We start from the raw sequence: 12,510 nt of genomic DNA, 5'->3' as shown, positions 1-12,510 counted from the left end.
TTTGAAAGGACCAGCCTCCAAGTAGTGAAGGGTAACTGTAATGAGAAGCTACCCCCAGCCCTAGAGACGCAGTGCAAACGGAAGAGGATGCTGACGAGAGCGGCCTTCCCCTCAACCTGCGGCCGCTCTCCCCACAGAGGGCTCTTTAAAACACTGGAAATGGTCTTTTCTGCTGTGGGAAAAAATGCCAGAAAGGAAAGGATGTGGTCGGAAAGGAAGAGGGCGGAGGGGAGCTGGGAAGCTGGGATTCACAGGCTTCCCAGAGTCCGACATCAACGGTGCAGAATGAGGAAAACCTAATTTTAAAACTTACACTGTAATCATGGTTAAACCATCTGAGAAATGGATCTGCGCGGGGGCTGGGCCTGGCGTCTGCGTGGGCTGCAAGGCCGCCCAGAGGCTGTGGGCTTGTGACTCGCCTGGTGACACGGGGCACTGGCATGGAGCCTCCAGCCCCCCGACCTCCCAGCACAGCCTGCTTCCCGGCCCTGAACCCTGCCCCCACCTGCCCCTTGAAAGGGGCTTTTCTCCATCCTCTCCCCTCTCTATCTCCAGCTCCTGTAGTGGGGTTTGGGGAACAGAAAGGTGCCGGGTGCTGCCTTTGCCCAGTCGGAGCAGGAGGGCCCGCTGGCACGTAGGCACAGTGCGCTTCTCAGTGCTAGATGGAGAAAATGTGGGGCTCCTCTAACTGAGCTTTCCATGTCCTGCGGTGACTTTGTAGGGCTGAGCCGTGAAGACGAGAGAGAACGTGGAGCCTCTTCCCCACGGCTGAGCGCAGTGCAGTTAGCACAGCTGCTGTGGCCACCCACCGGGCCCAGGGCACACTCACGGGGAGTGCCCCTCCCTTAGGAAGACAGACCAGAAAAGGGCAGGTTTGGGACAGCTGGCTGGGAGCACTGAGGTCCCCGACCCCCAGAGTGGGGTCTAAAGCAGGGCACCGGTCCCCACAGCCCCCACAGACCCCTTGTCAGGATGGAAGGACATGGCCAGAAGATACCTGAGTGGGTTCCTTTAATGTGTAGGGCCCGGCAGGGGCTCCTGTCACCTGAGCCCAGGGGCGCCACCATCGCGCATCTCCAGGCCTCCCCTGGGAGCTCTGCACATCCCCTCCACATGTGGTCCCCCGACTCCCATCCCACTCCAGCGGGGACCTTAGGGCAGCAGTGCCCTGCACACCTGCCTCCTCCCTGCCTTCAAGAATGCCGCTGCCCCCCCTACCTCTTCAATGACCACAGGGCTTCAGGGGGTCTCTTCAGAGAGGTGGCTCTGCTCTGGTGGGCGCTAGAGAACTGGCTGGGTCTGGGTAGAGCCTGGACCTCCACCCAGGGACCACTTATTTTAATGAAATGCTTCACGTGAGCTTGTTTGATGGAGATTTGCCTCTTTCTTCTAAGGATGGGATGCAGAAAGCATGACGGTTGCAATAATCGATGTTTTCATTATTAGCTCCATTGGTGAGTCCATTCGCTGTGAGCTCTGGCTCAATGGCTGATTGCCTCAAACGCAAACACTGTTCATCACGGTGAGGAAAAGAAGGTTTGGAGGAGGACAAGGAGAGAGTAACTCACGCTGACCTGGTGTGTTAGTTCCCCGTGCATTTGCTCACACACCGTCACTTCATTTGAGCCCTGTAACGGCTCCGAGATGTAAGGAGGTCTCCAGCTCTTTTTCCTCCTGTCATACACAGGAGGAGGCTGGCAGGAGGGACCTTCCCGAGGTCAGCGAGGTGACACCCTGACCTCCCGAGTGTCCTCTATTCACCACGTGAAAGACTTGGAGGAAAGAGGGATGAGAGTGAGAAACAAAGCAGCTCCTCCCAGAGAGGTGCAGTAGAAAAGGCAGGGTTCGAGGTGAGAGAGACCTGGCTTCCCATGCTGGCGCCGCCCCTTCCCGCCCGGGGGACTTTGGTCGGTTTACTCTGAGCCGCTTTTCCTTGTGTATGAACGTGTACCGGTCCCTGCCTCTGATGGTTACTGTCATGTGCTTACACCACGAAGGTTCCAGGGCTGTCGCTTCCTTCTCTCCCCCATCTCTGTCCCTTTCTAAGACCTAAAGTTCAGTGTCATTCGCTTTGGGCCATACACCCTGCTAAGAACTTCGTTTTCCAATTTCCTTTCTCACAACAAGCCCGGCCTAAGTACTGTGATCATGCCTGTTTTATAGGTGGGGGACGAGAAACCCGTCTCGTTCACACGCTAGGCAGTCGCAGCACGAGGCTGACGAGCCGGGAGTCTGGCTCCACGAGCCCTGCCCTCGGCGACTGTGCTGAGCCAGCTCCCTACTGCAGCTCACGCCCCCCTTCCTTGCCACCTTCCTGCAGGAGTGACCTGAACTCGCAGCTTTTTCTTGTGCTTGTTCAGTACTCTGTAACCCTTTGCAGTATGGCCTCCACCAGCATATCTTTACTGCTGTCTGGTCGTTAATAAATCTGCGTGGCTTTCTCTTCACCCCAGTCTCTTCGGTTTATGGGACTTTTGACACGGGTGATTCCCTGGAGTTCTCTTGACTTTGGAAACCAGCTCTCCCTGTCACTGGCTCTTCTGCTTTCCAGATTCCTCTTGGTTTTCGTGCCATCTAAACCAGCCTGTTCAGATCTCTCTTTCACCCCAGAGATCTCACCGTCACCATCACATGCACTGACCCTCTCCATACAGACAGGTGCCACATTCCCCTCTCTAGCCTGACTTCCTCCTAAGTGCTGGACCCAGCTTTGCAACTCCACACAGGCAGAGGCACCTCAGTTAAACTTCACAGCCTCCGCCCCTCTTTCCTTCAGGTCCTTGTAAGGACCTGGGCTTTTCTGGTGGTTTAGGAGCCATGGGAACTTGGTGGCAGAGGAGTGACACGATTTCCCGTTTCCTGGACACTCTGTTCATGTTTGATGTCACACGATCACGCATGATGGACGCTTTCACCTGGGGGTGCCTTTCTTTCCTTCATTCTCAGCAGTTCGCAGCCCATTTTCTCCACAGAGCTCTCCCCCGATACAGCTCTCACAGATGTCGTTGTCTCCGACTCATGTCCCACTTGGAGTCTGTGTCGCTTGTTTTCATGTGCAGGTATCTGATGGCATGAACAGTCACTAAGTATCATTTATGTCACCAATTCATTTCTACTTACGTGTGGCTTGTGTGCCTCCTCCTCAAGCATAAATAACTCCCAGTGTTAGGCCTGGTGCTATTCCAATAATCGATCCTAAATGAATAGTGGATGGTAGTGCTTTTCTAAGGTGAGTGAATATATAAAGTGTAAAACTATGATAAAGTACTTTGTAGTATACCAGCTGTACCAAGTCCCAGATATACGGGCATGAAAAGAATTAAAACAAGGTAGTTATTTATTCATTCAGCAAAGATTTATTGAGATCTACCATGTGCCAGTAATGTGCCAGACACTAATTCAAAAATAAGTCACAATCCCAAGCCTCAAGGAAATCATAATCTAATGGGGAAGACAGACAGAGAAACAAATAATTACAACCGGGACCTGTAAAGATCTGGATCTATCCATGGGAGCACAGAAAGGAAGGCTTCCTGGAGGAGGTGATGCATGCAATGATTCTCAAAGGATGCGTAGTTAGGTACAGTGAGATTTTTAGAAGGGAGACAGTAGGGCAGGTGGAGGACAGGGCATGAGCAAATGGGCACAGGTGAGAAGCAGCGTGGTGTGGGGACAAGCAGGCCCAACTGTGAGGGCCATATATGTCCTTTTATGTCCACTGAGGAACTTGGGTTTTATCCTGTGGGTGCTTCCAGTGAGGTCCATGTAGAGGGTCCTTTGAAGGGTGTCAGGCATAGAAAGGACATAATCAGGTCTGCGTGTCGGAACACCAGTGCATCCTAAAAGATGAGTTTGAGAGGGATTGGGGTCGGAGGCAGAGAGACCAGTGATGGACCATGCAGTGGACCAGGTCAGAGATGCTGAGGGCTTGGATGAAGTGAGGACAGTGAGAGTTGGATGGAGAAAAGGAGACAGACTCAAGCATCCCTTACGAGGCAAAATTCACAGGATGTGGTAACACAGTAGGTATGGCCGTCCAGGAGAGGGCACAAGAAGAGCCAAAGATGACCCTCACTTGTGGCCTAGCAGACAGTGAGCACTGGGCCCCCGCTGCCGCAGAGACAGGGGAAACGGCCACGTTTACGGTGGACATGATGAGGTTAGTTTGCGCCATGTGGAATCTGAGGTGCCTCTTTCTTCTCCTGTGTAAAGGGAAATAAAAATTCACTTATCTTGTGGGATATTTTGAGCATTAACGGAGAAAATGCTCTATTCCACAGTGGTTGGAATAGAGTAAGTGCTCAATAAGTATCAGCTATGATGGTGGTGGTGGGGGTAGTGGTGGTGGTGGTGGTGATGGTGGTGATGGTGGTGGTGGTGGTGGTGGTGGTGATGGTGATGGTGGTGATGGTGGTGGTGGTGATGGTGGGGGTGGTGGTGGGGGTGGTGATGGGGGTGGTGATGGTGATGGTGGTGATGGTGGGGGGGGTGGGGGTGGTGATGGTGATGGTGGTGATGGTGGGGGGGGTGGTGGGGTGGTGGTGGTGATAATGGTAATGATGATGGTGGCAGGACGATGGTGGTGGTAGATGAGTCCATGGAAGGGGAGAGAGACATGGGCTAAGGGTGGGGCACAGGTCCTCCTCCCTCCGGTACAAGGTCAGGGGAGCCAGGAAGAGTAGCAAAGTGCCCCAGATGGCAAGTTTGCTAAACTAAGCAATTAGACTTCCACGCTGGACTGACAACGGGAGAACAGCATCCGAAAGACCGTGTGCGCCAGCCTGCAGCACAACTTCCACATTGAGGTGATTTCCAGAAAGTGACCACTATCTCCTGTGTTGTCAGTTTCTATGTCAATGTTTTCTAAGTGCTGATTGGCCAACGACTGGAATTTAAATTCTATGACTTCCTAGGAATTAGTGTAACCTTAACCTCGCCCCTTTTTGCCCCCCTTGCCACCATAGTTCCTTCCAAGTACATCACATTTTAACCACCACCTCTTTGCAACAAAGAAACCTTACACACACTCATACTTCCCAAGAAAGTGGTTCTTGCAGTGGAATGCCTCTAAATGGTTGATTAGAATTCCACCGTCCCAGAGAGTCGATGCCACTTTGTGGGCGTCACAGATGCCCCTTGGAGCTTTCTGCTTTAGGTTAGTTGGACCAGCTGTGGTTTTATTTAACTTGTTTTGGTATCACTCTTTTATTTTTGTAGGTTTTTAAAAACTTGTTCCCATTTAATCCTCCAAACAGCACAACATAGAACTTTCTGAGGTGAATTCTCCTCTGAACGTCCCATTTTTGCCTACCTTGGCTGTCTGTGGTAGTAAAGTGGCGGGCCCCTCTCCAGCTTCTGAAAAATTCATTTAGCCTTTTCTTGTGCATCTCTTCTGCTTTGCCAGGTCAAGCTGGGAACTGCCCGACCTGAGGGAAGGGAGAGTAAAAGCCATCAGTGACTCAGACGGGGTGAGCTACCCTTGGTACGGGAACACCACAGAAACGGTGACCCTGGCTGGCCCCACCAACAAGATCTCCAGGTTCTCCGTCAGCATGAATGACAACTTCTACCCGAGTGTGACGTGGGCAGTGCCAGTGAGTGACAGCAACGTGCCACTGCTCACCAGGATCAAGAGGGACCAAAGTTTTACTACCTGGCTGGTGGCCATGAACACGACCACGAAGGAGAAAATCATTCTGCAGACCATCAAGTGGAGGATGAGAGTGGACATTCAGGTGGACCCCCTTCAGCTCTTGGGGCAACGGGCCCGGCTGGTAGGCAGGACTCAGCAAGAGCAGCCCCGGATCCTGAGCCGGATGGAGCCCATCCCCCCCAATGCACTAGTGAAACCCAATGCCAACGACGCACAGGTCCTCATGTGGAGGCCCAAGCGGGGGCCACCTCTGGTTGTGATCCCCCCTAAGTAGCAGCAGACTGGCCCGATGGTGTGGGGAGCACATGCCGCGGAGACACGCAGTGAGGCCGCCAGGGGTGGCGGGAGCCAAACTGAGTTTCTGAGCCAAAGCAGACCTCTTGGTTCACCAGCCTTTGCAGCCACTGGTGACGAGGAGGGCTGCTGCTTGGGTGGTAGAACCATAATCTTTAGGAAAAGTCCCTTCCTTTTAGGAATAAAGAAATCAGTGATTTGACAGACTTGCTGTGATTACCATGCAAGTAGCCATATTTTGGAGCTGACCAGGATGATCCTTCTATCTGAACTATTGACCATTTCTCTCCTGTGAGCTGCAGGGGATGGAAACGAAATTAAACAGTGCCTGTGGCAAATGCTGCTTCTCTACCAATTAGAAGGGGGCATGGAAACATCCACACCAGGTGTTTGTAAGAGACTCTCTGTCTGACCATAAGGTGCTGGGGAAAAGGGTGGCGTGGAAGTACGGTGGTGAAGAGACTGGGGAGAGAAAGGAATCAGTATTATTACAAACTAATTCTTGTGCATTTATTAGTTGATCACCAGATCATCAGCATACTCACTAGAATGCAAGGAACACTTAGAAAACTGGAGATAGAGTGGGAGTTGCCCTGTTCTGTGGGAGAGCTTCCTGGGAGCTGTCCCAGGTTCTGATGTGAACTGTTACTAACCGATGGCGACTTCCAGGGGTTCCACCTACCTACCTCTTTCCAAAAAGCGACTATTCAGAGTATCCTTAGTCACGCTCTTTGGATAGATCGTTGCTGTATTCTGTAGCAGCTATGCTATTTGGGGCCTTCACCATGTCTTTAGTGACACCTGAATTGTGATTTTGTTTACAGCTGTTTATTCTGTTCCCATTACTAGCCCTAAATTTACAAAGATAATTATTTATGAGCCATGAATCCACGGAGGGTTTCAAGAACATTTCAGCAAATAAGAATAGCATTTTCATTTTTTTTGTCTGTTTGTTTTTGTTTGTTTGTTTGTTTGTTTAGTTTCTGAATGATTTACCACGTAGAATGCATGCATGCAAGGGCGTGTATAGCACAATTACTAGCGGGGTTCTCGGCAGTACCACATATGCCCTGGTAGCCTTGAGGAACACAGCACATACACTGTGTACCCACATATGTTTACTTTAGCTCAATTTCACAGAAGCTCAACTTTAGCTTCTTGAGCCTTTGTGAGAAAGTGCTTCATAAAGCTTAACTCCAGAGCTCTTTAATGAAAATCTGAGCTACTCTTGTTAAACAAGCCTGTACAGCTCAGAGCCAGCCAATAAAGATGAGAGACCATATTTCCTTTAGTCAAGCCAATATCAAAGTTTTTAAAGAGTTTCCGGTCTTTACAATAAGAATTTTCCCAGCTTTTCTAGCTTACATCACCCCAAAAAAGAGCTTTTCCCTTTATTCTCAATCATACAACTTGTGAATATATATACAGAGGATGCCAAAAAAAATGTATTAAGAAAGGAAAAAACTATTAAAAATGTAATATTCAATATATACCAATAACAAAAGATGAATACAAGTCATGTTTGACTTCTGCAATTACAAGAGGTGCTCAAAGTGGTCCCCATCAGCGTCCAGACACTTCTGATTACGGTGGACGACTGCTTGAGCAATGCTGACCAAAGTGTCCACTTGTGTACATTTTTTTTTTGGCACCCACAATGTGTATGTGTGTGTGTATTTCCTTGTTCAAACCTCCCCATGCAAAATAATTCTAAACCTCTCACTATGTCATCATGGGTCTTATGGGTGCATACTGCCAGCCTAATTTCAGAGGTGAGGGAGCGGAGGTCAGAGCAATGAGTACAGTCCTATGGCTCCTAAGATGTGCCTTCTACCAGTTTGGGAAGGGAGCAGGGAAAGCAGGAGGAAATCGTTATCACTTTTACTCCGCTTGGTCTCATTTCTTTCAGGTTCTAATCCCAGGGGATGGTGCTTATTTACATGAGAGGGTTCACAGATCCCGCTCAGGTTATGTGGTATTAACCTCACACCCCAACCACCCGCTGCTGTCTTATAGATTAGTTACTCATGGCAAGTGGAGCTATTTATAACAGTGCATTTAACGACACCTCAGTGACTCACAAAAGACCTGGAGACATTTCATCTAGAAATAATTGAGCTGGTCCGTTTGGAGTCCTCTGTCCCTTCCTCTCCTTCCTTGGGTTGGTTGGGTTTTGGTTTTGTTTACGGGTGAGGTAGCCCTAAGGAGCTCCGTGGCTGACATGTAAAGCTACCAATATTCGACACTGAGGTGTCAGAAACCTCTCCCTCTGATTGAATTAGGTCCACCCTCATGGGATGCTAGAGCATGGGCACTGATCCTGGAATCTATGTGGCCTGACTTCCAGAAAATCTGATAATTGAAAACTCCAGAATTGTAACAAGCAACAGATTAACGTGAAAGGATTATTTCTATCCCCAAATCCTATATAAGATTTCTGTTTCCACATTCCTTGTGCCTGTTAAAATGTGACTTACACCATTAGATTTACATGTAACATAACTTTTTCAAAAAAAGCAAGGTGCAGGATACTCAGCTAGATTTGTTTCCCCTGAAAACTCGTACTTTTCAGAATTTTAAAAGAAATCACCCCAGGCCAGTTTTCTGGAAAATCAGGGAATGGCAAAATGAGAAAAATAGATGGGAAGATGCTTGTAAAAGATAAAGGTCCTGTGCAAATGTACGTTACGGTTTTTGTTGGTGAAACTGTTGTGGACTCCACGGCTGAGTGTCTCAATTTTGAAATCACCTGGCAGATTGCTCTGTGGCCCTGCAACCAATTATTTTAAAGTGATAGTCGTTTTACAGGAAAACAGTCCTTTTTCTTTCTGTGACCCTTAGATCGTCACCTCTCAGCTTAGTCAGGATATTGCCAAATGAAAGGCTCTCCAACAAGAGAGAACTCACCTTCGAACCTCTGTTGGGGTCACCGCCACCATCCCATCAGGCCTTTGTTCCCGAGAGTCCACAGCTCTGACACCAGATGCCGTCAGTTTGAAGGGGCTCATTCGGTGCCTTGATTTTTAGTTGCACGGTCTTGGAAATCTGTTTGGATTTTACACACACACACACAGAATGGTTTCTTGGTGGCACAAATTCCTGTGTGGAAAAGAGCATTTCATCAGGTCAGAGGTTCTTAGATCTAGTCACCTTTGAGATATTTTATTCTGCTATCTCCAGGAAATTGGGGTCCTGTTACACGAGGTCACCTACTCAGGGTCACACACTTAATTAGCAGCAGAGCCAGGAGAAGAGCCTGGGTCTCCCAAATCTCATATCAAAACACTGTCACGCTTACCTGAGACCCACCGTCCTCTCCTGGTCTTCCCGCCAAAACTGGTCACCATCCCTGGACCATTCAACTAGAGACAACTGGATCTACCCTTCAAAGAACAGGGGAAAATGCTTATTACAATCGTGTCTGAAAAAGGAATGTTCCAGATTCCTTTTTTTCAGTGACAGCTGTTTTGAGATTGAACCCTTAATCTAGGCCCTTGGCTAGAAGCGTTTTACAATCCCGAGTCATTGCTTTGGACCACAGCACATGGGCAGGTTGGAGGCTTGCCTCCTGTCCACGCCCACTCTGTGGGCCTTTTTACAACTCCCTCTGTTCTGGTGCTAGGAACGACATCTCAGAGGTCAATACCATGTTCTAAGCAGCAATTCTGAGCAGTGAAATAAAAGAATTATGATATCTAATTCACCGAAGTCTTCCATATGCATTTTCTCATCCCCAGACAGTCTTAGGAGGGGTGCAATATTGTTCTTATTAAATCCCCACTTTACAGACACCACATTGAGCTCCAAAGGGGTTAAGCGACTTAGTCATAGACACACAAACAGAAAATGTCAGGAGCTAGGGTTCAAGCTGGGCCACTTGGCTCCAAGTCCCATGGTCTTCCACTCTCTCGTGCTGCCTCCCCAGTTGTGCCCTGACCATGGGGCACAGAGAGAAGGGAAGGGGAGAGAAAGCAAGCCACGGGGGCCTCCCCAGTCATGCAGTTCCTCCTCATCCACTAAGTGGACATATTAAAAATAAGAGAACAAGTGCTGTTTTCTTATGCAGAGGACCTGGTACTCCCCAGGGAGACGGGCCCAGGAACAATGCCTGTCGGGCGCCACGTGGGTGAGCTGTCTGTCACCAGGCAGCAACCAGCACAGTGCTGGTAATTAGTGGAGCAGGAAAGTCTCAGGATCCCTTAAGCACCATAAGCACAAAAGGGGGCGGAAAGCACACATCCCGCAGCTGAGGTTTCGGCTGAGCAAAGCCCTGCCACCCGCCATCCCTCATCACGGCAGGAGCAGCCTTGGGACGCAGGCACTGGAAACAGTGGCCTTCCTAGCTCTGCTTGGCACCTTGAATGTTCTTGTTAGAAGCGAGGCCACAATTAAACATTGCCAGAGCCAGCTCCCAACTGAGTTGCAAAGAAAGATGTAAACACACACACACACACACGCACACACACACACACAGACCCAATACACTCACACACTCCTGCAGCTGAAAAGAAATTCAAAAACCCAGTGAATGCCTGAACTCTATAATTAAGCCTAAACGATCCTTAGATAAAAAGGGAGCTGAGAGAGCAAGCTCAGTGCACACAGATATTTTTACCCGCGAGTCTTAATGCCATTAATTTCTTTTGAGTTCTTGAGTACATCTGGTTCCAGTTTCCTTGGTAAAACATCTGACTACGGAAGGCCTTCCCAGGAGCTGCCAGCTCCGTAGCCAGAGGACAGCCAAGGTCATCTGGCCGTTCTCACTTTACTGGAGCGCACCTGGGGAGATGGAGTGTGGGGCCCCCTTGCATCCCTCCGCGATGAACCCCATCACTGACCTCAGGCCTCCTAGCAATTCCTTTGACGTGTACAGTGCTTTGCGTTCTACAAAGCATTGTTACTTTTCCTTTGTAGAGAGTGAGAAACACCTCTGTTCAAGACAGGACATTTTCCTGTCACTATTATTAACAACAACTCCCATCGATTAGTGTGTTACAGTATACAGAGCACAGACACATATTTTGTCATGTGATTCTCAACATTTCTATAAAAAAAAAATCCTCTTTATGTCCCCATTTTACAGATGAGAGACTTGAGGAGAAAGGTCAAGAGAACTGTCCAAGGTCACACTAATATTAGTGGTGCTCTGTGGACTTGAGCTTCATCTTCTGTGTCCACACTGTTACTCCATTCTCATGGAACGCTCTCTTCCTAGTTAGAAGCGAGCACCCTTCCCTGCTGGTCCAGCTGCTGCTATTCCTCGGGCAGGGCTGACTGACTAGCACAGGGAGTCTTTGGGGGGCTGCCTTCATCAGTCCTTGGGTGCACAAGACAGAATAAGCTCTCCTGAGGAGTCTGGCTTCAGCTCCGGGGCTCTGTGCCTTCCAGCGACTTATCTCCTACCCATGTCGGAAGGGAGGCCCATGGGCTGCTCTGAGATTAGAAGCCAGAACCTCAGCAGGATTTGAGATCGTCTGGACCCATCCGGTGAACTAGACCTGGAGCAAATCACTTCATTCATCTGGGCCTCAGTTTCCTTCTCTGCTAGCTGAGCCACTGCTATATGCCAGCCAGCATCACAGTCAGGAAGACACGGTGGGATGACGTCAACAAACAGTCTAAGATGTCTGACGTGCTGCCTGATGTACGGGATGCTCACGTCAGTAGACTCAGGGCCCAGGGTAGTGGCAGGCCCTCAAGCCCCATCTACTTGGAAGCCCGAAGCCATGTCAGGAAACCCACTCTCCCTGCCAGGTGAGCCCGGCCTCGGTGGAGATGGTGGGTTTTACTCTCTCCCCACCCCAGACACCTTGCTGGAGAGGCCTGGGCCCTGGCAGTCAAGAAAAAGGAGACCGCTGCTCGGCCCTGGAGAAAACAGCTCTGCACAGAATTTGTGGCTGGAACTCCGGGAGGCCTTTTGGACAGGAAGGAGGCCGGGGCGAACATCAGATGTGGGCCAGACTTGAAGTCCCAGTGCGATTTGCCTAGTTTAGGGCGACTAGAGAAGCCAGCCAGGGACAGCTATGTTTTCTCTATCATGGGCTCGGCAAGAGATACAGAGTGGAAGTAAGAAAAATTAGATGATAGATAGATAGGAGAGAGAGAGAGAGAGATGATAGAGAAATCTACCTACCTACCCACCTTTCTGTGGCTTTCTGCTGTCCTGTCTACAGTTTCTGATGTCCCAGGTCTCAGCTGGGGCCCCACAGTTTGGAGGCAGTGTGACTGGTCTGTGGGTGCAGGCAAAAGGAGGAAATACATCTTCCTATGCTGCACCCCCACCCCAGGCTGTCTCACCACACGGAGCCACACTGGTTACGGCCCTGTGGGCCCACTGTGCCCGCTGTGGCCCCTTCCCACAGGGCCCCACCTGGACCAGCCTCACAGCCACTCAGCGTGCTGCAGGGCTAGTTCCCAAGCCCCCCACCTCCATCCCTACACCCCAAACTGTGCCTCTCCTCCAGTTGGGCCCCCACCGCAGACTCTCTGAGGGGAGAAGTAATTGTGCCCAACTGGGCAGTGGTCCCACAAAGAACCTACCAGCTCTTCTCAGCAGGCCAAGT

The 12,510-nt window shown here is 50.0% G+C and overlaps 1 protein-coding gene across 1 annotated transcript in view; it reads left to right on the top strand.

The window, feature by feature from the left end:
• The window catches only part of FAM78B (family with sequence similarity 78 member B), a 42,211-nt gene extending 36,062 nt beyond the window's left edge, over positions 1–6,149 (top strand). Inside the window, exon 2 of the mRNA XM_033092831.1 lies at positions 5,405–6,149. Coding sequence (XP_032948722.1) covers positions 5,405–5,927 — 523 coding nt within the window. The 3' untranslated portion in view covers positions 5,928–6,149. The remainder of the gene's footprint in view (positions 1–5,404) is intronic.
• Positions 6,150–12,510: the final 6,361 nt, after the last annotated feature.

The sequence above is a fragment of the Rhinolophus ferrumequinum genome, chromosome 22 (assembly GCF_004115265.2).
Source record: "Rhinolophus ferrumequinum isolate MPI-CBG mRhiFer1 chromosome 22, mRhiFer1_v1.p, whole genome shotgun sequence".
Lineage (NCBI taxonomy): Eukaryota > Metazoa > Chordata > Mammalia > Chiroptera > Rhinolophidae > Rhinolophus > Rhinolophus ferrumequinum.
The sequence above is the reverse complement of the archived record's forward strand: the minus strand, read 5'-3'. Positions and strand labels throughout refer to the sequence as shown.